This window comes from Cetorhinus maximus, chromosome 19 (assembly GCF_964194155.1).
Source record: "Cetorhinus maximus chromosome 19, sCetMax3.hap1.1, whole genome shotgun sequence".
Lineage (NCBI taxonomy): Eukaryota > Metazoa > Chordata > Chondrichthyes > Lamniformes > Cetorhinidae > Cetorhinus > Cetorhinus maximus.
In genome coordinates this window covers 77,311,228-77,339,090 of record NC_135897.1, presented here as the reverse complement: position 1 = coordinate 77,339,090, position 27,863 = coordinate 77,311,228, and the positions used below count along the sequence as shown (strand labels likewise).

General features: G+C 41.6%; 1 protein-coding gene across 4 annotated transcripts in view; it reads right to left on the bottom strand.

Annotated features, from left to right (window-relative positions):
- LOC144693945 (plastin-1-like) overlaps nt 1-27,863 on the bottom strand; it is a 139,425-nt gene that overhangs the window by 43,109 nt on the left and 68,453 nt on the right. For all 4 annotated transcript variants that reach the window (XM_078564204.1, XM_078564203.1, XM_078564205.1 and 1 more), the window contains exons 2-6: nt 25,644-25,752; nt 23,007-23,170; nt 13,803-13,932; nt 2,063-2,195; nt 286-367 (exon numbers count right to left, since the gene is read on the bottom strand). In XM_078564204.1, the coding sequence (XP_078420330.1) occupies nt 286-367; nt 2,063-2,195; nt 13,803-13,932; nt 23,007-23,170; nt 25,644-25,713 (579 nt within the window). In that variant the 5' untranslated portion in view covers nt 25,714-25,752. The remainder of the gene's footprint in view (nt 1-285; nt 368-2,062; nt 2,196-13,802; nt 13,933-23,006; nt 23,171-25,643; nt 25,753-27,863) is intronic.

Here is a 27,863-nt window from a genome sequence, read left to right as displayed (position 1 = left end):
GAATAGTGTCAGTTATCTAAATTTTTTCTTAGGAGTGATACGGTCATGGAAAATAAGAATTACTATTTAACACAGTCTGCTAAATATAAAAAAGGGTATCCCTCAGTATTTATTATGCACCAAACATTGCCATAGAAAATCTCCCATCGTACCTTCGAGAAAAGACACCAGAGTTTCAAAATGCACCTTGGTTGGCATGTTAGTGCTGGATGTGAATAAAGTGACAACATATCACATACCTTACATGCTTGTTAAAATTATTATTGCTGGCAACATAGCACTTACAGAAATTGTGAATGGAGTTAACTTCTTTTTGTTGATCACGCGGTCATCAATTGTGTCTGACTGGGATAAGTTTATCATTTTGCTGAACAGAAAAAAAGATTTTTTGGTGAACAGGTTGAACTATAATCCAAATATGGAGAATATGTTTAGTAACCATGTAGCAATGCCTTAAATGCAAAGATCTTTTTCCAAAAATGGCTTCCTTACTGACATAGCAAATCAACCAGAGTATTTACATATTGATATAGAACATTAATCAATGTGTACTTGCCCCACCACACAGCAAACCCCTAAATGTCACCTGGATCAATGGAGAGAGATGACAAGTGATCTCCCTTGAGAGGAGGGGCAGAAGGAAAGGAAAAGCAAGTCTATCTAGTTCTTTTCTGAACAATGTGTTAGAGACCTTGAAGTAGATTTCCTTCTCAGTCTTTGTCATTGTGTGGTGGTCTCAATCCAGGTGTCAGAATGGATGGGAAAGCGTTGGGGAGGGACTTAAAATGTTGCACAAGGACAGGATAGTTCATTGGTAGATTAAAACTCGTGGGTCATAAAATCTATCCCTAACACAAATAACCTGTATATTTTTCCTTATTGCTGAAGACAGTTATGTCATCTCAATTGTCAGTTACTGCAGGAACAGATTTCATTACCAGGTCCATAGACTATTTACTAAGTGCACAATAGAGAACAAACAAACAGACACAACAGTAGGTACCATCACTCTTGATTGTACCCAGCAGAAATATTATACCCATCATATTTTAGGTTAAATGACAGTGTTTCCATGTTCTATATTAGTCATCTCCATGGCCTAGAGGAGCACCCGAAAGAGTTTCAGGACTCAGTACCATCAAGCCGAGGAAGTTGGTAACAGGGACAGGGAGCTAGCTCGGTGACAAAGCAGGAAGGAAGACTGGGTCATTGTAACATCAGCAGTGGCCCTCAAGCAAATGATTGAAAGAGAAAGGAGACCGGCAAAAGAGGTGATTGGAAAGGTGGCAATTAGATCAGGAAGTGGAGGTTGGGAAAACAGGCAACCAGATCCAGAGGTTGCAGTAACTGAAAGGAGAAAGTGGAGGCTAGGTGGGAGCCAGGAGAGGAAGTAGAACCACTGACTGGGGGCAGGCGGGGGTGGTGGTGGTGCAGGGCCTAAAGAGTGTAGTGACTGGCATTCTTTGAATATGGCATTGGGAGGAACACTCTTGTTCCTCCTGGCTCCACATTCAGGTAAATATATTTTTAATGGCTGCCTTGTTGGTCAAGGACTGCACGTTAGGCTGCATGGAGACCTGGGTTTTCCTGTGAACCACCAGGACTGGCTACCTCAGGGCAAATCAATCTTGCAATGGAGGACTCAGAGATATTAGATCCCTTATTTGCATATACATACTGCCGGCTTCATGCTTGGTCACAATTTTTCGGCAGTGGGCAGCGCAATTCTGGAATTCTGATTCATAAAGAGCGTGTGCTTGCTGCCTGTTTCTGGGAGACTCAGAAAGCTGAATTTCTAGGTCGATGCATCTAACCAACTTGGGATCAATCCTCACAGGGGAAGAACTATCAGCAGATAAATCGAACAAAACCAGACTCATGCACCTCTTACCCGTTAGTTACAGCGTAGCATTGGCAGAGGGCTAGGAGTATTGCTTGGTCTCATGGACAAAGAATGGGATCGAATAAAGGAACAAATAAAGTCACCAGCATCTCAAGCTTCAATATGTGGTGTGATTATTTTATCACAATTAAAAGTATAAAGAAGGAAAAAACAAGTTACCATAGAAGAATTCCATCACCAACTGCACTAAACAGACGGCCATTGTTAGGATCCATAGGAATCAAATGTTTACAGTCAGGGTCACCTTCTAATGCTTTGTTAATCCAATTAACAAAAGCAACCTTCTCTTCCTCTAAAAATTAAGAGAATACCTTTTAGTCAATTCTGGTCACATTTAACACAACTTAGAAAAAGATTCAGGACTTATAAGATAGAGGCACAAGTGAAACATTATGTTCGAAAAAGAGTTGGACAATAACAGGTTTTCCAATGTGCCTGCTGCCCTTGTCCTTCTAGGTGGTAGAGATCGCAGGTTCACTCACACCTCTTGTATTGGTCTTGAGATTTATGAATTTCATTAATTTTCATCTGCCAAGTATGCCATGTGCTGAAGTTGGACTTGAACCCATAGCCTTCTGGACCCAAAGGCAAGAGTGCTGCCAACTGACCACTACCAGCACCTAAACAAAGTTGTTGCAAATTATAATTGCTACTCAAGATAAAAGAAACAAGCGATTTAAAAAAACACAGCAGCATCTTTAGTTATGGCCTGGATTACTATGATAAAAATTGGGTTGCAAATCTGAATCAATTATTTCATTTTTTCAACAAAATTAGTCAAAAATTAACAATAGTCACTTTTCTCAGCAGGAAGGCTGCAGATGGCAGAGGATTTGAGCAGGCTCAACTCAGCAGTGTTACCATCGCTGAGATCCCCCAACATCAATTTCCTGGTGGTTACCATTGACACGGAGGCTAAAAGAGGTCAGAAGCTGGGAATTCTGTGGCGAGTAACTCGCTTCCCAATTTCCCAAAGCCTGTCTTAGCATCGATAAGGCACAAGTATGATGGATATTCCCCACTTACCTGGATGGGTGCAGATCCAACAACACTCAAGACGCTTGACACCATCCAAAACAAATCAGACCACTTGATCAGCACCCTATCCACCAACTTAAACATTCACACCCTCAACTACCAACACACAGCGGCAGCAGTGTGTACCATGTACAAGATGCACTGCAGCAACACACCAAGGCTCCCTCAACAGCACCCTCCAAACCTGCGATCTCTACCACCTAGAAGGACAAGGGCAGCAGGCACATTGGAAAACCTGTACATTCCCCTCCAAACCACACACCATCCTGACTAGGAGCTGTACTGCTGTTCCTTCACTGTTGATGATTCAAAATTCTGGAACTCCCTCCCGAACAGCACTGTGGGTGTACCTACACCACATGGACTGCAGCGGCTCAAGGCTGCTGCTCACCACTTCTCAAGGGCAATGAGGGATGGGTGACAAATGCTGGCCTAACCAGCGATGCTCACATCCCGTGAACTAATAGAAGAGAAAATTCCTCTAAATCACAGACACCTTGAAGTATTTTCTTTCCTAAATATTTTTATTTCGATACAGAACTTGTTGCAAACAAGATCAGAATAGTTTCAAACATTTCTCCCGACATTGCATTAATACATGGCTTCTCAGTGCAACGTTATAATTTAAATTTCAGCCAGAAGAGGCAGTTTGAATATTCTATTAATCCCCTTTAGAAAAGAAATGGAAATTGAACACCTCTTCCGTTCAAGGCATATTAAGACATGCCATAGTACTCCTGCTGCCGTAATGAAAAATCAAATTTTTGGCTTTTAGGTCTCACTGACCACAACTCTCCAGGATGTGGCCGATCAATTAGTTATCCAATTTACATTTCCCGTTGATTAAAAAAAGTCTACATTTATATTTCTAGACATGGATTATGTAGCAGCCTAAACTCTTCCAAATGTGCAAGCTTCTGTTCATTCGTACCAGTGTGGAGCAGCCTCGACACAGTAACAATGAGGTAACTGATAAAGTGGTGAAATTGTATACACTACATTCATTGTGGTGCATCAAATGATGCTTTGAAGGACTTAAATAAATCTAATTACTGCTCTAAATATTTAAAACAGTGCCATTTGAGGAAAAGATATCTCTCTTTAAACTTAGAAACCAAGTTGAAAGCTCAAGGGCCTCTGTGCACATCCAAGGCTAAAAAGAGAGATAAAATAAATCAGGACGGTGTGATTCGGAGATGCCAAGTTTACATTTTAAAATCCGCCAGTCTATATAAGGAATAAAAGATTGAGGGAGGTCAGGAGTTCCACAATTTTGAAATGATTTAAAAACAGTGGGGTGGTAGAGGGGGCAGTGGGGCAGCGGTTCATTCAGGTCACCAACATGGTGGCTCTGAAGCGAAGTCTTCACAGCTTTCTGCCCCTGGACAGAGCCTGCTGGAAGCCCTAATAGCAGTTCTCAGTGGAAAATGTAAATAGGCCAATAGGAATTCTGTGGTTATTAAGAATTAATAATTTAAACGAGAACAAAATGAGTTATGCCTTAGTTTTGCTGATATAGTTTACTCATTTCTGAAAGTGCTTTGTATCTCCACTGCAACTTTGACTTCTTTCTCTTTTCTTTAATTATCCTCATGACTACACCACACTGTGTGCAGACCTCTGTTTTCATTCAGACTAGAGAAAACCAACTGCAATGAGACAGAACAAGGTGATTTACTCTGGAAATGCACACCTGCTGAAGGCTTTTATTTCCTGTCTCCAACAATATATCTTAAGAATACAACAATATCCTGGGGTAGCACCACACAATATTATGCATAGTTTAGGAGTTGGCCAAGGTTCAGTGGTAGCACGGCCATCTCCGACTCAGAAGGCCACGGGCTCATCTCATTCAATAGGCTCGAACACAGGTCGGCTGTTGGAGGTGCTGCCCTTCAGATGAGACGTTAAACCAGAGCTTCATCTGCTCCCGCAAGGCACTATTTCGAAGAGCAGCAAGGGAGGTCTTCCCCTCCCTTCCCCCCACACTGGCCAACATCTATCCTTCAGCCAATACCTAAAACAGACTTAAAAACAAAAAGCTAAAAGCTACTGCGGATGCTGGAAATCCAAAACAAAAACAGAATTACCTGGAAAAACTCAGCAGGTCTGGCAGCATCAGTGGAGAAGAAATCAGTTAACGTTTCGAGTCTTCATGACCCTTCGGGGTCATGAAGACTCGAAACGTTAACTGATTTCTTCTCCACCGATGCTGCCAGACCTGCTGAGTTTTTCCAGGTAATTCTGTTTTTGTTTTGACCTAAAACAGACTATCTGGTGACCACAAAGTGACTCTGAAGCCAAGTTTTCACTGCCTTGTGACTGTCCCATTGTTCTTTGTCGAACCTTGCTGTGTGCAAATTGGCTACCATATATTTGTAAATTACAACAGAGATTACACTTCCAAAAAGTACTTCATTGTTCCAATGCATTGTACAACCATTCAGATGTCATCAGCGTCGCTCTATCAATGTAATTTCTTCCTTTCTCATGGGGCAGAATTCCAGCCTAGCTGCCACCCAAAGAATTGGTGGGGAACACGTGCCCACTGATGCCAGCTGATCCTCAGCCTTTTAACCCTCCGAGGAATTTGATTCTTCCAATTTGTTTGGCGGCCCTGTAGTGCCACTGGAGATGGAGAGCACAAGCAGCCCCTCCAGTCAGACCCGAAACCAGGGTGCAGTTAAATGCTGGGGAGCCTTGCGGTGGGGGCAGGCCTGGAGGCCATGATGGTGAGGCCAAGGGCATGGGGAGGAAGGAGCACCCGGTGGGGACAGACCTTGGCCAAGGGTTGGGTAGGTGGGTGGGATGGGCAGCTGCCTGGTTGGGAAATTGGGGCCGAGAGGGAGGACCCTGCCTTTCCCTTCAGAGGCCTGAGCAGGATAACCCACCGGGCTTCTCTCTGTCCCTGACCTCCTCCCACCGACCTCAAAACCAAGGCCAGCAAGAAGCAGCCCTTAACTGATCATTAATTGGGCACTTAAATGATGTCAACTGGGGCGAGCGTCGACCATCCCGAGATGGTCGGGATTGGGCAGAGGGAAATCCACCCTGGTAATTTTATGGGCACCGCGCCCCCCCAGCCTGCAAACCTGTCAGTGGTGACCCGTGTATTTCTTGCCCATTGTATTTTGTTCCTGTAGGGTTGAATCCATTAGGGTCTGTTCAGCAAAAAAAAAAACCCTTTCTCCATTTCCTTCTCTCTCGTTCTCTATAATCGAACAACCATCAGGAACAATTTTTCCCTCCTGTTATACAAAATTAATTCTGTTTTAATGGATCAATCTCAAGAATAATCCTACAGGGGCTGCATTGAAAATAACACAATTCATGCGGAGGATGTCTGCGGGAAAATCTATAGCTTCCCTGGTGCCTGATGTTTTCTTAACAACCCTGATTCACTGCAGACATTAGCTAGATTCACATTTGAGCCTCTGCGCAAACAAGAGGTGGAGTTCCAGGCAACAGCACTACTGAAGAGTGATTTCTGCAAACAAAAAGCAGTTTTTTTTTCCCCAGTATTCCATGTGGACTTCCTATTTTAATATGTATTAGATATTGACAGGCAGCTGCAGCGGCTGTTCCTGGAATAGACTGGGAGATCCAATTTAATCACTAATAAGTCTTCTAATGCTTTTCCCGTAATTATCTTTCAAAAGACCGACGTCACATTTCTGCAGTATTGCGGAGAGAGGGCGGCTGTACCACAGAGTAAGTTAATTCCATCCATTTCTCGTAAATGGGTTTGCTTTGTATGAAATAGAGGAGCAAGAAATAGGTTGTTCCTTGCAGTGTTTCAAAAACTGCTCCTGGACATTTGAGGCAACTTCTCTAAAATTGAACAACAGATTATTTTTTAAAAGGTAATAAATTAGCACAGAAAGCCAGGGTATTGATGGATGCAAGCTGGCTTTGTACAAGATTCAGTGATAGAGGGCTTTCATGTGGTCTGCTTTTGGAGTCAGTTAATTATGGAAGTCAACAGGCAGCATCAGTATTTGCTGTGCTCAAATACACTCAAATCCTACCCAAATTTTTTATCACAGCTATCTATCCAGTTGAAGGGAATGAGCATATTGAGAAGCATCGCTTGCACCATAGAATTATCTGCAAACACAATACTGAAGTGTGGGCTGACAACTATTTACAATCTATATTAATGATTTAGATGAAAAGACAGAGGACAATATATCTATGTTTGTTGATGATGCTAAACTAGGTGGGAAGATGAGCTGTGGGGAGGACACAGAGGCTGCAAAGAGATACAGACAGGTTAAGAGAGTGGGCAACAAGATGGCAGATGGAGCATAATGTGGGCAAGTGTGAAGTTATTCACTTTGGCCAAAAGAATAAAAAATATTCAACTTTTCTAAAAGAGGTGTGAAACTTGTAAGTGATAATGTTCACGAAGACTTGGGTGCGCTTGTACAAGGAACAAAGTTAACATGAAGGTGCAGCTAGTAATTAGGATAACAGTAGTGGATTCTTTTTATAAAGGAGGGGAGAGGACCAGCAATGTTTTCTCTCATCTATTGTGAGCATTATTTTTAAAATATCACAATATTTGAGGCTATAATCTTCAAATGACATTTGCAAGTCAAGCAAAATTCCTCAGCGAGGTTATAAACTTTTCAATTCACACTACTTAATAAAACAACTTGCAGTAACAACGGCTGTGGACAGGGCTTTAAACTAACGGGTGGGGGCGGGGGAGGGATGCAGGGTGAAGATTCGACTGAAGGAAAATTTAGAAATCCAAAGACAAAAGGTCAAGGCATCGGAAGAGTATAGCAATGTGGATAAATACAAACAGAGTGGGACAGGAAAAAATAACAGTTTAACAAAAAAAACATACAGCAGTGAATAAGGTCATTACAGGGAATAGAAGTAAAAAGAGAAATTAAAAGGTTCTTTATCTGAATCTGTAATAAGATTAGGTATCTGTAAGAAGATAGATGAACTAGTGGCCCAAATAGGGATAAATGATTTGGATCCAATCACCATTACAGAGACATGGTTACAAGGTGATCAAGGTTGGCAAATAAACCTTCCACAGTACACAATACGTCGGAAAGGCGGAGAACACTCCTCAGGCTTGCTGCAACATTGTAAGCCTTTTTGTTCAATCTAATACTGTCCTTAACTTCCTCAGTAAGTCTTCCTTGCTGAGTTTTTGTTGTTCAATTGAATGTACTTTTGTTGAACATTTTGATTTATTTTTAAAAAATGTTTCCCGCTGTTCATTTACCTCCATACCTAGTAGTCTATTTACCCAATTAACCTTAGCCAATTCTCCCCTCAAAGCTATGTAATTGGATTTGTTTAAATTCTTGTTTGTGATTGGAATATGTCATTTTTAAACTTAACATTGAATTCAATGGTATTATGGTCACTATTTCCCAGTGGATATTTTACTATGGCATTTCTAATTAACCCTGCTTCATTACACATACTAAATCTGTTTGGGTAATATATTAGCAAAGACAGAGGATTGGTTAACAAATAGAAAGTAGAGAGTGGGCATAAATGGGCCTTTTTCAAGTTGGCAGGTCAAGTTTGTGGCACCACGAGCGGCTCGTCTGTACAGGAGGGGAAGAAGAAGAAAGGAAGAGCTATAGTGATAGGGGATTCATTAGTTAGGATAACAGACAGGTGTTTCTGTGGCCATAGACATAACTTCAGGATGGTATGTTGCCTCCCTGGTGCCAGGGTCAAGGATGTCACAGAGCAGCTGCAGGACATTCTTCTGGGGGAAAGTGATCAGCCAGAGGTCGTGGTCCATATTGGGGCCAATGACTTAGGTAGGAAGGGGGATGTGGTCTTGCAATCAGAATTTAGGGAGCTAGGTAGAAAGTTAGCAAGCAGGACCTCTAATGTAGTAATCTCCGGATTGCTCCTAGTGCCACGTACCAGTGAGTACAAAAATAGGAGGATAAGGCAGATGAATGCGTGGCTGGAAAGATGGTGCAGGAGGGAGGGCTTGAGATTCCTGGGACACTGGGACTGGCTCCAGGGAGCCAGACGGGTTGAACCTGAATACAGCTGGGACTGAGTTCCTTGCGTTTTGCTAGTGCTGTTGGGAGGACTTTAAACTAACTCAGTAGGGATGTGGGAACCAAGAAAAAACATGAGGGGGAATACTCGGGTGCACAAAATACTGAGAGGGATAGATAGCACTAGTATAGAGAATAGTAAGTTAATAGGTAAAGTCGGGGTAAGGGAGAAAGTAACAAAATCTAAATCAGGGTTACTATGCATGGATATGAATGCACAAAATATAAGATTAGGAGTTACAGGCACAGATTGCCATGTGGAAATATGATGTTGTAGCAAAACAGAGACCTGGCTCAAGGAAGGGAAGAACTGGGTGTTAAATATTCCTAGGTACAAGGTGTTCAGAAAAGATAGTAAAGGAAGGAAAGGAGGAGGGGTGGCAGTACTGGTTAAGGAGAGCATTGCAGTGCTGGAGAAAGAGGACGTCCCAGAGGGTTCAAGGACAGAATCAATTTGGTTAGAGCTAAGGAACAAAAAGGGTGCAATTACATTGCTGTGTGTAGTCTATAGGCTGCCAACTAGTGAGAAAGACATAGAAGAACAAATCTGCAGGGAAGTTACAGAGAGACACAAGCATTACAGAGTAGTTACAATGAGGGACTTGAATTACCTGAATGTACACTGGGACAGTGGTAGTGAAAAGGGCGGAGAGGGGCAAAAGCTCCTAGATTGTGTTCAGGAGGATTTTCTACAGCAGGTGTCCAATCCAACAAGAAAAGACACATTGTTGGACCTGGTTCTTGGAAATGAGGTGGACCAAGTAGATCAAGTGTCAGTGGGGGAACCTTCAGGAGACAGTGATCACTGTATTGTACGTTTTAGGTTGATGATAGAAAAGGACGATAGGCAATCCAGAGTAAGAATAATTAACTGGACGAGAGCCGACTTCGATAGGGCAAGAACGGAGCTGGGCCAGATAGACTGGAATGAAAGATTGACAGGAAAATCTGTAGCTGAACAATGGGCTACCTTCAAAAAAGAATTGGTTCGGGCACAGTCAAGGTATATTCCATCGAAAGGGAAAGGTAGGGCAAACAAGTCCAGAGTTCCCTGGATGAAGAAGGAGATTGAAATTAAGATGAAGAAGAAAAAGTGCACTTACAACAGGTGTCAGATAGAAAATACAATTGAGAACCAAGAGGAATACAGAAGGTTCAGAGGGGAGGTGAAAAAGCATATTAGAGAAGCAAAGAGGGATGATGAGAAAAGACTGGCAGCTAACAAAAGGGGAATCCCAAAGTCTTCTATAGGCATATAAACAGCAAAAGGGTGGTAAGAGGGGGAATAGGGTCAATTAGGGACCTAAAAGGGAATTTACACATAGACGAAGGGGGCCACGGCTGAGGTATTAAATGAATACTTTGCATCCGTCTTTACCAAGAAGGTCGATGTTACCCAGGCCATGCTGACAGGCAAGGAAAATCTGCCACAAGAAGGGTTCAAAATTGATAAGGAGGAAATGCTGAATAGACTGTCAGTACTTGAAGTTGACAAGGCTCCGGGACTTGATGAGATGCATCCAAGGATATTGAAGAAAGTGAGTGTAGAAATTTCAGGGGCACTGGCCATAATCTCAGTCTTCCCCAGACTCAGGGGAGGTGCCAGAGGATTGGAGAATTGCAAACATTACGCCCTTGTTCAAAAAAGGTTGTAAGGTTAAGCCCAGCAATTACAGATCAGTCAGTTTAACTTCAATGGTGGGCAAGATTCTAGAAACAATTATTCGGGGTAGAATTAATAGTCACATGGAAAGATATGGGTTGACTCGGAAGAGCCAGCATGGATTTCTAAAGGGGAAATCGTGTTCAACTAACTTGGGAGCTTTTTGAAGAGGTAACAGAAAAGATCAATGAGGGTACTGTTTATTGATTCTGGTCAAGCAATCCACTTTTGTAGCTGGCTGTTACAGACTAATACAGCAAAGAAAGAGGCACTTTGGCCCTCTGTGCCCCTGCCGGCTCTTAGTGAGAGCGAGAGAGACCAGGTATACGCATAGAGAAATTCATCCCAGTAGATATTGTTTTGTCTCAACTAGAACTATTTTCTGTAGGGGAGGGGGGGAAAAACTTTGCAAATGCCTTGCTGCTTCGATGCCAGCAAATCAACTTCAAAGTTCCTGAACCACTTTCATCTTTGCAAGTGTCTTTCAAAAATTAACATGGTTATCACAGTTTTGTGCAGTTTATTTGATTCAACCTCCAGGATCTATTACATGATTCCAAGTGTGTGAAAGCTATCAACCTTAAGTGTAAGCCATGGCTCAGTTAGCACTCTCACCTCAAGTCAAGAGTTTGTGGGTTTAAGTTCCACTCTAAAGACCTGAGCACAAAAATCTAGGCTGTCATTCTGGTGCAGTGCTGTACTATTGGAGGTACTATCTTTTACTTGTTAGACCAAGATTCCATTTGCTCCCTCGTGTGGCACTATTTCAAAAGAGCAGGAGGATAATCCCTGGTGCCCTGGCCAATATTTATTACTCAATTAACAGTACTAAACAATCTATCACATTGCTGCTCGTGAGACCTTAGTGTTCTCTACATTACAACAGTGACTACACTTCAAGATATTGGCTTAGGATGTCCACCAGGCACTATATAAAAGCAAGTCTTTCTTTCTTCATTAGTTTAGGTTACAAAGCAATACTACTCTCCGAATCCTCTGGAGGGGTGTTTCCAGCTAATGATGCCTATACCATCCAACATTTAGAACAAATAATTTGTGCCAACAACATACACCAATATAAATTTTATATAATTCTAGTGAGGGCTCTAAATGTCCTCTGCACAAGAAACTGATGTAAAGCAGCTCTTAGCAATATGTCCATATGAACATCGGTCCAACAAAAGAGAAAGGCTTACATTTATCATGCTGTATATCAAGTTTCTCAAATATCTGTCAAGAAATCATATTTTTGCTAATATTATTGTGGGATATTTTATAGCAGGCGTGCATGTGTGGCTAATTTAATTAAATTGGAGACATCAAAGAAGCGAGGTGTAAAACAGGCATTTCAAATGGAGATGAATAAAGCTAGGTTGAAGTCTCAGCAGACATGGTGTGAATGAAATTTGCATTTTTAAATGAGTGAGAAAGGCGTTTGATTTTCAAAAAGGGGGATGGAAAGTGTTTATAACTGGCAAGATAAATAAGGCAAGGTTATTATGTTGATTTTTCCTAAAAGTGCTGGCTATAATGATAACATGAAAGTTTGTTATATTCTGGGAAAAATAACTTCTAAAGACAAGTGGAAATTACGGGCTTTACAAATCAAAATGGATAAAATATATTTAAAGAAGGATGGAAGGCTGTCTGAGATGTGGCCGTGTGAGATCTTGAAAGGTGACTGTATGAAACAGATTTGGGGAGATAGCCTCTAACCACCCTGCAGAAGTCTGCTGTTCCAGTAACCAAAGTTGTGTTAAAAGCCTTTGGATGTCCATTGTCCAGTGAGTGCTTGTGGTAAAATGACTGGATGACTTTATAAATCTGGAATCTATTTGGACTGTTGCCTTAAAAGGGGGTGTGTAGTTGGGAGTCTGGTTAAGCAGAAATTTTGGGAACTGTTAAAACTGTATAATTGCAATCTTGTGTGTGTTTAAGTTTTTTCTTCTTTTTTTAAATAAATGTTTTGATTTAATCTTAAAATCTCTAGAGGTGGTCGTGGACTCATTACTTCTGGCTTCAGTGCACAAGCCTTCTCGTAACAAATACAAATTGCAAAATCATTGTGATAGCCTGGCCAAGCCTCCCTTATGGATTTGGTGAGCCTCACAAATACCATCTGCCATATCACAACATACGTCAAAGCACTTCACATACTAAAATGGCGACAGACACAAAGAAATAGTCGTATAAAATAATTTGTTAGCAGGCTTTGACTTCCAATGATCAAGTGCAGGGCCACAACTGGACCAACGAAAATAAAAAAGGTACTCAATAAAAACATGGAAAATATTTAAGAGACTGTCTTCTTATTTATCATTTTCTAAAGTGAACCTTCATGTTGGGCAAGTCTTACAGCTGTGTGGCACGAAATAAATGAAACAAAGGTTTACATTAAGAAAATGTCTATCAAAATCTACTTCTATTATGAAGGTCACAGCAAAAATGGCTTTAAATTCTGAAGCAATACAAAGACAATGTTTCAGCAAAGAAAAAGTTGTTTCCCAAAGCCAGTGCCAAGAGATTAAAAACACAATTAGCTCATTCGTTATTCATGGACTTCTACAGAGATATAGATCTTTTCAATTCAGCACACAATGTGCCCATTAAAAACTGATAATATCCATGTGGAAAAATGATATATTTCCATAGGTAGATGTCACAAAGACAACCATAAATAAGTTTCCATGAGTTATTTTGAGCTACAAAAATACTCAATGAATTATAATGCCCTCTCTCAAATTAAAATCCAGATATTATGAATGGTTGATTGAGTGCAGCCATATTACATGATAAATAACACCACTCATGAGGTAACTTCAACCCACTTCCACTCATGAGCTCATTATTCAATGAGTGCTGTAGTGATGTTTCCCCCGCTATTCTGGCTGGTCATGGCAAAACCCTCATTCTTATTACTCTTCAGCTAAAGAAGTTTCCCCTGAATCACATATTGGATTAAGCTTAGAATCCCTACAGCCAGCAATTGCGATTCTCATCCCATCAATTTGACCTGGATTTGAACTTGGGTCTCAAGAAAGAACGTCCAGTGCTGTGTCGAACTCATCACCCCAACCCATTCCCTGAGAACTGCTGAGAGGTCTGGCCAAGTAGCAAACATCCTGAAGGAAGCAAGGAAATGTACCTTCATAAGAATGTTGTGTTCCTTCACTGGAGCGGTCAGACATTCCACCAATTGCACAAATTCCCTCTTTTTTGTTGATGGCCTTTCTAAATGATTTGCTGATGTCTTTGTCTTTGAGCTCCTGGAAAACCTGAAATATGTTTGAAGAGAAAAAAAATAACAGGAACTGACACAGCTGAATTGTATTACAAGGGAGTCGGGGCAAGCAGGGAAGTGGGATTCAGGTCAAAATTAGATCAGTCATGAACTTACTGAATAGCAGAGCAGGCTTAAGGGGCTGAACAGCCATGATCTTATGGGGCACGGATATGGCTGCACATTTGGAGCATCATATGAAGTGAAGGTTCAACGAACAAAGCCCATTTGGTGATTTTCATTTTATTTGGATTACAAAAGACAAAATCACTTGGAAACACTATTTAAAATGATCTGTTGTAGAATTCCTTTCATTCATTTAAAATAGGTTACTCTGCCAGTAAGCAACTCCCTACCATCCCCTACAGAGTAGATGTGTCCTCAGAATCTCTCCATGACAATGCATAATGTTTTGGAGCAAGTTTCTGAAACAGGCTGAGGAACTTCAGCCAAACCAGGAGGACAAACTAGATTATAAACAGAAAATTATGGAAAAACTCAGCAGGCCTGGCAGCATCTTTGGAAAAAGAAACAGAATTAACATTTTGAGTCCTTCTTCAGAGCTAAATAGAAATGTGATGGGTTTTATACCGTTTAAGAGGGGTGGACAAATAGGATGTTGCCCTTGGCCAGGAGGAAGCATTCGGCTGAGTTTAAGGTTAAAGGCACATTTATGTTGGCTGTACTACCTTGTATATTATCTTCAAAAAAAAAATCTTCATTGTGACAATGATAGGGAAGAGAATCTTAAGTCTTCCATCCAGCACACATTTCCTGTTTGTCACTTACATAAAAGCAAAGTATGCAGATGCTGAAAATCAGTAAGATCAGAAAATGAGCTAAAGCGGTAGAGGGGGTGGCGGGGAGGGCACAAAAAAGGAGGAAAGGAGAGGTCTGGGATAGGGCGGAAGACATGAGAGATTAAATGACAAAAAGAAGTCAGGTAAACATTTACATGTAAATACATTTACATGTATTTCTTTCAATTTCAATGGCAGATGGAGTGCAGGTTGTGAGCAGAGTGAGCTGCTATGAGTTTGGTGAGGGTGAAGTTGCTGCTCTTTTTTCTTACTTCGGTGCAGTGGAAGGAGCTGGTTGGCGAGTAATTGGTGTGTCCATTAGGAATCGAGAAAAATGTATAACTCTTAGTTGAAGGTAGTACTGGCATTTAATAAGTACAGTATATTGTAGTATACGTAAGAATTATTCTAAGTTAAATTAGAAAGTAATCAAATTAACTAAATAACATAAGTAAACAGTGGCAGGATGAACACGTCTGCAAAAAAACATAAGCAGCTGGAGGAATTCCGGATCAGGATTATTGATCTGGAAACCGAACTGCAGACACTGCGCAACATCAAGGGAGGGGGAGAAATACCTGGACACTTCATACCAGAAGATGGGCCACACCTTAGAAGAGTGTTGTCCATTTTGGTCAGCGGCGAGGGACAGGAGGGTGTGACCACGAGTGAGGCAGGTAAAGGGACCGAGCAGACGGGAGGAGTCTCAGGCTTTGCAATTGTCAAACAGGTTTGAGGTGCTTACAGCCCGTGTGGATGAAAGCAGAGTCTGCAACATGGATGAGCAGGCTGGCCATGGCACTGTGGTACAAGAAGCTGCTCAGGCAGAGGGGAGCAATAAGAATGTAGTGATAGTAGGGGACAGTATAGTCAGGGGGATAAACGCTGTTTTCTGCTATTGAGAGCAAGAATCCAGAGGGCTGTGCTGTCTGCTTGGTGCCAGGGTTCAGGATATCTGCTGAGGGCTGGAGAGGGGCTTGCAGTGGGAAGGGGAGGATCCAGTCATTGTGGTCCACATAGGTACCAACGACATAGGCAGCACAAGGAAAAAAGACAGGCATTCTGTATAGTCAATATGAGGAGCTAGGCACCAAATTAAGCAGAACCTCAAAAGGTAATAATCTCTGGGTTATTAACTAAACCAAGGGCAAATTGGCATAGGGTAAATAAAATTAGAGCGATGAATGTGTGGCTCAAAGACTGGTGTGGGAGAAGTGGGTTCTGGTTTGTGGGGCATTGGCACCAGTACTGGGGGAAGCGGGGGCTGTAGCATAGAGGCGGTCTACACCTCAACCGTGCTGGGACCAGTGTTCTACCAAGCCATGTAACTAGGGAAGTAGCGAGGGTTTAAAACTAAAGAGTGGGGGAAAGGGATCAAACTTGGGAAGATGTGGTAAACCAAAGAGTAGAGACAAGGCAAGAGACAAAAGGTCAGAATTTTTCGTCTCACACCCGACCCGAACAGGCGTGAAATTGTGCGAGATGACGTCGGGCGAGTGGCCCAATGTCATTGTGCACTCGCATGATATTTCACTCAACAGGCACATGCAAAAGTCGGATAGTGGCTGCCGACAATTAAGAGGGAAATTAAGCCCATTAATAGCCCGATTGTCAGCAATTTTTCATGGCCCATCCAACTTTACAGTTGGCGGACGGCCAGGCGGGTTTTACATTTTTGATGAAACCTCATCCAAGGGCAGATGAAATCTCCGTTAGGATTTAAAATTAAAATAAATATCGGGGACTGTTTTTTTTTTAAAAATGAGGTCTGTTTTCAGCAGACTGTGCTGCAATGGACATTTTTTTGCAGCATTTTTGGGCTTTTTATTATTTGGAGGTCTGCAGCTCCCTGGGGCATCTGCCTGCCTTCAGGGAGCTCACCTGAACTGCTCACCAGCACTCACGGTGACATTAGCGCCTGCCCTCTTCCCGCTCCCAACGGCAGTGCTGAGCCTTTCTCTGGGCGAGTTTCGCTGGCCGTTACTTGGCAAGCCAGTGTAAGATCACAGTCGGGGGGCAATTACAGGCGGAAGCACATTTCGCGTCTGCTTCTGGGCCTACTGATCACGTGCATCCAACAAGGGAAAAATTCAGGCCAGAAGGTATTAGTATGGGATATGATAGACAGACCATGACAGGAAGGTGCAGAGAGAGTACAAATCTAAGAGTAACTCAGCAGATAAGGCTAGAGGTTACAAAAGTAATAAAAAGGACAAAACTAAAGGCTCTGTATCTGAATGCACATAGCATTCGAAACAAAACAGATAGCACAAATGTTAATAAATAAGTACGGGGATGGAGGCAAGGGGAGGGGTCATGTTAAATCAGACCTTATGTTTGGGGGGCAGTGTGAGTCAGGCCTTCGGGGAAGTTTGCATTTCCCAGGCAATTGCTGTGCAAACCTTACCTGTGAGCTTCCCGGAAGGGTGGGGGGGCAGAGGGATCTCTAGAACATCTTTGGTGTTCCCCCCCATTACAACTCACTGGAACTTGGAAGTTACAGCCTAACGTGAGTGAAGTTTACATTCATTCAGTTTGAGGGAGAGAAGAGTCAGTCTAAGACTAGTATTTTAAACTTAAATAAGGTTGTAAAGTGAACTGTCAAATTAGGTTAAGAGATAGGTGAATAAAGAGTTGTTGTTTCAGGATACACAGAATAAATACATTTCAACGAGAAAAAAATTCCAGGGGAGGACCCACGATCCGTGGTTAACTAAAAAAAGTTAAAGATAGTGCCAAGCTTAAAGAAAAAGCATATAATTTTGCAAAGATGGGTGGCAGAACAGAAGATTGGTCATAATATAAAAAAAAACAAAGAATGACAAAAATTAATAAGAAGGGAAAAATTAGAAGAGAGAAAGCTAGTTAGAAATACAAAAGGCAGATAATAAGAGTTTCTAAAAGAAAAAAAAGTTAAAGTGAGCAATGGTCTTATAGAAAGTGAGCCTGGGGAATTGATAATGGAAAATAAGGAGGAGATGGCAGATGAACTGACAGGTATTTTGCATCAGTCTTCACTACAGAGGATACAAGTAACATCCCAGAAATAGCGGTAACACAGGAAATGGAAGGATGGGAGGAACTCAAGAAAATTACAAATCACCAGTGCAGTGGTAGGAAGCAAACTGTGGGCTGACAAATCCCCAGTTCCTGATGGACTACATCCTAGGGTCTTAAAAGAAGTGGCCAGTGAGATAGTCGGTGTGTTGGTTTTAATTTACTAAAATAGCCTAGATTCGAGGAAGGTTCCATTAGATTGGATCCATTAGGTTCTCTTTTGCTCTCGTTTCTTTTTCACTTGTTTAAAACCTATTACTTTCTAACTTATCCCAGTTCTGATGGAAGGCTATTATCTCTCCACAGATGCTGTCTGACCTGCTAATTATTTTCAGCATTTTCTGATTTAATTACCTCAGCTACTGAAGGTGGGCAGAGGTAATGTTTACAGCCTTGTTAACAATACATCTTAAAAACAAATGGACAGATTTCAACAAAACCTAATAGGGGAGCTTGAGTAAATACTGTTGATTATTTCCCCCACCCGGAACCAGAACCCAGGGCCGACAGCCCCTAAACTCCCAAAGTCTTCATCTCCCCAAAAATCACTAAAGTTGGAATCTTAGCTATTGCCTGTCTTCAGCTTAAAAGGTGCAGGTGCTTTCCTTATTTTAAAAGCATTGAAGGCACAGGAGGGAACTTAAATCAGGCTCCTGGCAATAGCTGGGATTGCAGCATTATCATTTCACAGAATCTTTACAGTGCAGGAGGCCATTCAGCCCATCGGGTCTGCACTGGCTCTCTGAAAGAGCGTTCCACCTAGTCCCACTTGTGGGGGTCTCCTCCTTCCAACCTCCGATGACCAGTTTCTGAAGTCTTGAGAAGACAAAACATCAACAGGGCAGGAGAAATAGGCCAAAAGGCTGATTTTAAGAGCTCTAAGGTGGGTGACATGACCACCATCAGGGGAAATTGTGAAACCGTATCAAGCTTAGAAGTCTCGGATACAAGGGAAACAAATAGATGTGTTTATTTGTGATAGACAAGTGTGATAGAAAAATGTTACTGGAATAAGTGTGGCATCTATTGAAAGTAGATGCAGAAGCATGACTTTGAATAAGTGACAAATAAATCTCAGTGCATCCATCACACTTCCGCTATGACTTTACATCATTAAAAAAAAACCAATTAACATTCAATTGAGTATAGGAGACATTGGGGTATTAAAAAGACAGGCTGGGTAGCAAATAAAGCAATATGGACTACATGAATATAATGCCCCTTCCCCACCCCTCCGTGTAATATAGCGCAGCCTCTGACCTACCAAGACCAATGTTGCATAGGATCTGCTAGTTGAACATTTCAAAATACCCAAATTTAAAATCAATAAAGCTCATACTTCAGTTTCTAGGTTAACTAAAAAAATTTAAACAAAGCTATTTTTTTCCCAAATATGCAGTAACAATGAGAAATACATGTAAAATGTGAGGAACAGGCTGTACCTCAATAGATTTTAACCCTCTGTCTTTACTATTTTAACTTATTTTAAAAAGAAATACAGCAGTTGTGTCAATCAGAACATTTGTCTCTGAGGAGAAAGAATTGATGAATGATAAAGAGGGCAACAGAAGAAAGGATCCCAGTTTTTAATCTTTGCATTTCTTTTATGATTGTGTTCATTTATATTTCATCTTTCCTTGTATTTTACCCTTGGATACCACAACACAAAAGATTTACAGATGAGAAACAAAATTCCACTGCTTTAATAGCTGGTCTGTGACTAAGTGGACATAGGTCACACAGAAAAAGGGGTGCATTTGTACAGTAATGAATTGAAAGACCAGTAAACTACACAGAAATGCACTTTTGGGCTTAAGGGAAGTAACTTCATTTCTGGAAGATAAGTATAGGTATTTTCCCCCCAAGCATTCTAACACAAATACTCCCCTATCATATTTCAGAGAGGTTAGAAGAAGGGTAAAGTTCCTTTCACATTTGGTCAACAATGTGGCTTAACCCAAACTACAGCAGAATACTCTATCCTTCATCAGCACCTGCAAGTTTCCCTCCAAGCCACACACCATCCTGACTTGGAACTGTAATGCCATTTCTTCCCTGTCGCTGGATCAAAATCCTGGAAATCCCTTCCTAACAGAAGTGTGTGTGTGTTCCTGCACCAGATGGGGACTGTAGTGGTTCAAGACAGCAGTTCACCATCATCTTCTCAAGGGCAATTAGGGATGGGCAACAAATTCTGGCCTTGCTTGCGACTCCCACGTCCCAAGAATTAAAAAAAATGCACCAACATTAACCTAGCAGGTAAATTTTCCTGGTTTTTCTCCTGATTTCAGCAAGCATAGGAAAACTAGGTTGAGATGCACATGCCCCATGGGAGTTTCCTACATTCATCTGGACCCAGGCAATCTAATATGTCCAGGTACAATATCAGGAAAATTCACTCCAATGCTTGCCCTCTCTGGTGCCTTTATGAATAGGTTTGCAAGCTAACAACAATTTATAGATAGACATGCTACGGACTAACACTTGACAAGGAAATGAATGGGCGTCCATGTACGCATTGGACATTTTCAGCAAGCAGAGGGAAAACCTTTGCCTGTTGGTCTGGACTTGAATCTGGTTCATAAGTGAAAAGGTCAGTACTCTGGACCATTACATAAGAACAGACAAAATAGGCCTTCGAGCCTGCTCTGCCTATCAACAAGATCATACCTGATCTTCTACCTCACCACCACTATCCCCTGCTTCAATGCTTCACTTATATCAATCCAATGAACTAAATCCAGAATACTGGCACCATCATATTTTAATGGAAGTGGTATTTCTTGGTATAATGTGTGCTCTCACCTACTTATCAGTTTCTATTGCTTGATGATTTCCTCTACTTTTAAAAGTAACTTTCTTAAGCAACCCTTCATCCTCCACATCGCTTTCAAATCAATTGGGAAGACAAAAAAAATCATAGATGACATTTACAGCATGGAAGGAGGCAATTTGGCCATCGTGTCAGCTCCTCGCCATCTAGCCTATTCTAACTTTCCAGTCCTTGGCCCTTGTAGGTTACAGCAATTCAAGTGCATATCCAAGTAGTTTTGATATGTGTCATGTCCAATAAAGTCATGTCATAGTCATAATTTTAAAATATAAAATGGTACTCAGTGTGGAATTTCTGGAACTGACCTCTTGTTAAAAATGGACATTAAAATGCTGCAAAAGATGGCCATCGAGAGTCACCTGATTTAGTCTGTGGATTCAAAATACTACACTGTAGGACAAAAAGACACATTCCAGACTAAGAAGTGTCATGAATCATCTCTTGAAACCATCCAAAGGGCATTTCCTGACTTGAATGGGTCGTTCTGAAACCAAGATGATGTTGTTTCAAACCCCCAAGGTAAAAGTCTGCTAACAATAGCTCAGGTTGTGACTAATCCACTGAAGCCAACACCATATTTGGAAAAGGGGACTGTGAGAAACCACATGGTGAGGCAGCCATGTTGGTCCCCCTTATAATCATTAAGTACTGTCTGCAAGGCACAACAACTGCAGAAACAGCAGCAAAAGAGGGCAGCAACATCTATGCCTTAAGACCTGGCGATTGCAACATTGTAAGGTCTCTAAGCCTGTTTCTTTTTAAGTTCACCAATACAGCAAACCAACCTCATGGTGACAAGACTACAAGTAACTAACTTCATGACCTGCAGAAAGTTCATCTCTTCGAGAGAATCCTGCAATAACTCTGCTTTGCAACTTTGCCTATTGAATTCACTTAGCTACACTTCAGGAGTGAAAAGACTCTTCTTTACCAGTCCTGCCACTGTATGTTTTCCAAGATGTGTGCAACTGTGTGTAAATATATATGCTGTAGCATTAGATTTTTGGGGTCAACGCGTGAACAAATAATCACCTTTATTTAAACCCACAAAGTGCTTACTGTTGGTTATTCAAATTGTCTGCACACACCTCTTCCTTTTGAAAACGCATACTGATTACAGAGTGTATGGGAAGGGAACAAGGGTTTCAATTCTCTCACCCCTGCCGTAACAAATGCGATAAGGTTTCTGCCTCTACCACCTTTTATAGCAGAGACTTCCAGATCCCGACCACCCTCTGGGTGAAAAAATTACTCCAACTCCTCAGCTAAAAAGTACTGGGATATGCACTTGAAATGCTGCAGTCTATCAAGAAGAGTAGGGCTTAATAGAGACCAAAAAGATAAACTTGTGTGTGAATCATAGAATGGTTACAGCACAGAAGGAGGCCATTCAGCCCATCCAGCCAGTGCCAACACTGCAAATGCAATCCAGCCAATCCCACTGCTCTACTCCCTCCTCGTAACCCCGCAAAGGTCTACCTTCAGCTTCCATCCAATTTAGTCTTCAAAGCCACGATCGAACCTGCCTCAACCACACTCTCAGGTAATGCATTCCAGATCCGAATCACTCATGACATAAACAAGATAACCTCCCACTGCACTGCACGATTTCACGATTGAGTAGTTGGCTCCAGTATAACTATCCTCTAGGAACTGGTTAGTAGGACAGAAGCTTTGTAGCTGGAACATTGTGTGGTCAGTAAACGAATGCACTCCAGAAACGTGCCTCCTGCAGGCCAGCCTGCAGAGCAGAGTTAACAGTGAACTTGGAAGAGTCATAAACCCAAACACCCATCCCAGCTAGTAGAATTCAAGAACTACAAGGAGAAAATAGGAATGGTTCAAGTAGGAGACCAGACCAAAATCCAATTTAACTAATCTTTATACTCAGGATAATCTCAGAGTAAGGGGGCAACCATTTAAAACAGAGATGAGGAGGAATTTCTTCGCAGAGGGTAGTCAATCTGTGGAATTCTTTACCACAGAGGGCTGTGGAGGCTGGGTCGTTAAGTATATTCAAGGATGAGATAGACAGATTTTTAATCAGTAAGGGAATCAAGGGTTATTGGGAAAAGGCAGGAAAGTGGAGTGGAGGGCTATCAGATCAGCCATGATCTCATTGAATGGTGGAGCAAATTCGATGGGCCGAATGGCCTACTTCTGCTCCTACGCCTTATGGTCTTATGAATTTTGCGATAAGTAAATGATGAGCAGGTGGCCATTTCACTTCCCATTCAATCCAACGCAACATTCGATTAATTATTCAAGCAGTACAGCGGAAAGTTGCACAGAAACTACCACGTGTCTGGAAACGTACAAAGGACAAAGAACCAAAAGGAGAACTACCAACCGCAGAAAATAAATGCAATGTTCACTCACCGAAACAAATTCCTCAAAACTGATCTTTCCATCCTTGTTGTGGTCTCCTACAGTTAGAAGTTGTTCCACAATTTCACGCACCTTGTAACCAGGCAGGGGAAGGTTTGCCTCCTTAAAGAGGTCTTGAAGCTCATAATCACTGACGTAGCCAGAATTGTCAAGATCTTTAAAAAAAAAAATCAGATTTATACAGTCTGCACCAGAACAGCCAGGAAAGGAGGGAGAGAAAAAACAGGCAACTAAAAGGCCATTTAGCCCAACATCAGTTGTTGAGAAAATGCTGGAATCTATTCTTAAGCAAGTGGTGACAATGCGCTTAGAAAAGAATAGTATGACTAGAACAAGTCGATTTAGTTTTACTAAAGGGAAATCCTGTTTGACAAATTTATTGGAGTTTTTTGAGGATGTAATTAGTAAGGTAGATAAAGGGGAACCAGTAGATGTAGTATACCTGAATTTCAAAAAGGCATTTGATAAGGTACCACACAAAAAGGTTAATAGGCAAGATGATGATGCATGGAGTTGGGGGTATTATATGAGCATGGATAGAGGATTGGTTAACAGATAGGAAGCAGAGAGTGGACATAAATGGGACTTTTTCAAGTTGGCAGGTAGTGAAAAATGGAGTACCACAAAGGTCAGCACTGGAGCCTCAGCTCTAGATTAATATCATCTATATAAACTACATTAATGACTTAGATGAAGAGACAGAGAGTAATGTGTCTATGTTTGCTGATGATAAAGAGCTTGATGAAAAGGGAAGCTGTGGGGAGGACACAAAGAGGCTGCAAAGAGACATACAGGTTAAGTGAGTGGGCAACAAGATGACAGATGGGTTAAAATGCAGGGAAACGTGAAGTTATTCACTTTGGTCGAAAGAAAAGAGCTGATTTTTTTTTAAGCGTGAAACTTGTAAGTGTTAATGTTCAAAGAGATTTGGATGTGCTTGTACAAGGAATATTAAAAGTTAACATACAGGTACAGCAAACAATTATGAAGGTAAATGGTATGTTGACCTTTATTGTAAGGGGATTGGAGTACAGGAATAAAGAAGTCCTGCTAGAGTTGTACAGGGTTTTGGTGATGCCACATCTAGAGTACTATGTGGAGTTTTGATCTCCACATTTAAGAAAGGATATATTTGCATGGGAGGTGGTACAGCAAAGGGTCACTAAATTGGTCCCTGGGATGATGCGGCTGAGCAGATTGGGTCTATTTTCTCTGGAGGTTCAAAGAATGGTGAGGTAATGTCATTGAAATGTACACAATTCTGAAGGGGCTTGATAGAACAGACACAGAGATTGTTTCTGCTGGTCGGTAATTTAAAACGCAGGGGCACAGTCTTAGGATAAAGGACTGATCATTTAGGACTGCGATGAGGAGAAATTTCTTCACTCAAAGAGTTAGGAATTCTCTAGTCCAGAGGGTTGTGGGTGCTTCATCATTGGATACATTTAAGGCTGGGATAGATCGATTTTTGGCCTCTCAGGAATATGGGCAGGGAAGTGAAGCTGGAGGTCAATAGGACCAGCTCCAACTTGGAAGGAGCTGTGGCCTGCCGATGCAAATGAGAATATGTATGAGAGAGAGAGAGAAGATAAGGGAGTAAGAGGGTGCCTCCATCTTGTGGTCAGAGATTTGTCGGGTGATGGGGAGGGGGGTTGTGGTGAGGGCCTCAGTGTCATCTTAAATCCTAGTCTGCCGCTGGGAGGTCACCTCCATGCAGCTGCTGTACTATTGAAGCCGCAGAGGACCTGCAGGCCAACAGGAAAATTCTAGTTTGCTCTGATCCTTGGTCTTGATTGGTGTTTTAATAGCCGTAACAAGCTATCCATTGCTTAACAAAAACAGAATTACCTGGAAAAACTCAGCAGGTCTGGCAGCATCGGTGGAGAAGAAAAGAGTTGACGTTTCGAGTCCACATGACCCTTCAACAGAACTGAGTGTAGTTAGGAGAGGGGTGAAATATAAGCTGGTTTAAGGTGGGGGGGCGGGGGGGAGAGAGAAGTTGAGAGTGGGGTGGTTGTAGGGACAAGCAAGCAGTGATAGGAGCAGATAATCAAAAGATGTCACAGACAATCAAAAGATGTCACAGACAAAAGGATCAAAGAGGTGTTGAAGGTGGTGATATTATCTAAGAAAAGTGCTAATTAAGAATGGATGGCAGAACACTCAAGGTACAGCTCTAGTGGGGGTGGGGTGGAAAGACTGACAAGGTATTAGTTGTAGATTTTAAAATAATGGAACTAGGTGGGGAATCCATTGCTTAGGTGTGGCTAGCCATTCTCCCCTGAACTCAGCCTTCCCCAAAATGGCTTGGGGGAAAAAGGATAATGCCAGTAAACCAGCAGGCTGTGCAGTGGCATGAAATCGTGCACACACCCCGCCTTTTTCCCACCCCTAATCGGGGCAAAAATCCTACATCTCATTTCTAAAGTAGGCCACAACCCCAGGGATTTTTTTTCCCCCCTTCTGCACTTAGATCAACATTTCATTACTGAAGGATGATGTAATTAAAATATATTTTTTAAACAGTCTAGAAGTTAATTACAGCAGCACAACCACATCAATAGAGCTTTTGTTTCACCAAAATAGAACAGTGGATGAAAGCCAAAGTTTTATAAACAAAAACCATACCTATTTTGTTAAAAGCTTCCTGCATTTCCTCCAGTTCTTCCCGGGAGATGTGAGTTGTGTGGTTTTCCATCTTTAACCAAACTGGATGGTCTTCTTTATGCTTTCAGGCCTAATTTGAGCAGAAGATCAATTCAATAATTTTAATTCTTGAAGCAAATGGAGTACGAGAGAGAACACCGTCTGTTTTGAAAGGGAGTGTCTGTTTATTTTAAAACCAATTATTAGTATGACTGTTACTCATGACTCGGTGTCGTGAGACAGATAGTCAGTCTGCCCCTTCACAACCTCTACAAGAATATTTGCTGGTTCAGAAATACTATTTTCCTCCAGTTTTTCTAAAATTTTGAAAATGTTATTTGAAGTGGCTTCCCAAAACTACAATGTAAGGCCCTCCATCCCTATAGAAGCATTTGTGCCATTAAGTTTATTTGTGTTTTAAACACTGCCTTGCCCTCAATGACTTCAAGGCCTGTTTCTGGTTACAATATAGAAGCAGAGCAATGGTTTGTACTTCTCCAAACAATGGCTGACCAGTTTACCAGAAAATTATACTAGACTGCGGTGAAACAATTCAAGTGGTTTACAAATGTAAATTTATGACGACTGTTACCACCAGGTGAGAATGGGTGAACTGGCCCCTCCTCAGTTGGTCACAAAGGTTTAAAGTTTTTTTGTTTTGAGGATATGCCATTTCCAGATCAGAGTGTATACTTAAGCTGTGAACGATAAGGAGGCAAAGAATCATTCAGCCCTCACGCAGTCATTAGTGGGACACACACACACACACATGCAGTAGAAGTAAGGAGAGTTAGAGCCTGTGTCCTTGAAGCATAGATTTTAAAACATCGTGGCTGATTTAGATTTGCTGGTTTCTTGGAGGTGGTCAGATTTAGAAGTTGCTGTAATTATCACGAGCTCTCGGTTTACTCTGTAGGTTTCTGGTACAATTGGCTTCTCAAACCAGGCGACACGCTTATTCCAAATGAGAAGCAGAGCACGTGCAGCCCTCAGTTTGTTTCCTCTGCTGAGGGCTTTTTGGACACCACATCTGTGTCAGTTGCAATCTCTCACTAGTGGCTAACAGCCTTGCCTTAAAATACTTCACCCACTGTGTATTTCAAGAGATTTTGGGTAAGACTGTCTGCGGCAGCCATTGTCGCAATATCCAGTACTTTGCATTTTTAATGTCTCTTCTTTAGACAGTTATGAGTTTCAATGGGTCTCTGATTCAATGTCGCTCTCTTCACACCCCCGAGGGTGATTTATTGGTTTCTCACCTTCACCTTGAAATGTGGCCTGGCATGTTTCAGTAGTATACTCTGTCTCAGTTCTGAAAAAGTTAGTCAGTTGAAAGCTAAGAAATCTTATTTTCAAAAATAAAGGGGCACAGCCTCATGACACCGCTAATGCTAAGCTTTTATGGTCTGTGTCCCACTGACTCACAAATCTCTGACATGTTGAAAGGAATGGACAGAGTTACAGTGAGAGGACAGATGTATAGGATCAATCTAACCAAGGGGGCAGGGCAGGGTGGGGCGATTGCGGGGGAAGCTTGTTGAGTCAAATGACTTTAATCAGAAAAATGGTTGCCTTTATGTTCCTTGTTCAACTGATTCAACAGATGGAAATTTACATACATTCAAAACGATATATAGATATGTAAAACCCATTGCTAACATGGAGACATACCAATTGTTTTTAAAAGAAAGCCATTTTGCTTTGTAAGTCCGCATGATCCTCAGGACTCCTTTTTAAAATGAGTTAACTTTTGTATATTCAGTTGGACATCCATCTGGAAAGGGCTAGGATGGAGATTCAGTCAGTCATTAGATTTTTTAAAATCCATCTGTATTTTTTGATTAGATTGCTTGTCACGTTCTCAGTGTTTATTGGGGAACATGTCAAAAACCTTCAATAGCTTAAAACATATACAAGTGAAAAAACATAAGACAAGATTGTAAAGATTGTCTGACATAACAGCACAACAGTGCGATTAAGCAACAAGCAGTAGCCTGCATTAGCATTTCATAAAGCCATCAAAAATTGCATTAACTCATGACAAGAGATTTTTTACACTTAATGACCGATTCTCTTTCAACCCATACCCAAATCCCTCAGACCCAACCCTTATGCCAACCAGTGCTGGCGCCCAAAATCCTGATGCGGTAGCAGAGCCATTTAATAAATCTCAACCGGTAGCTCTCTCTGGATTCAGGCTCC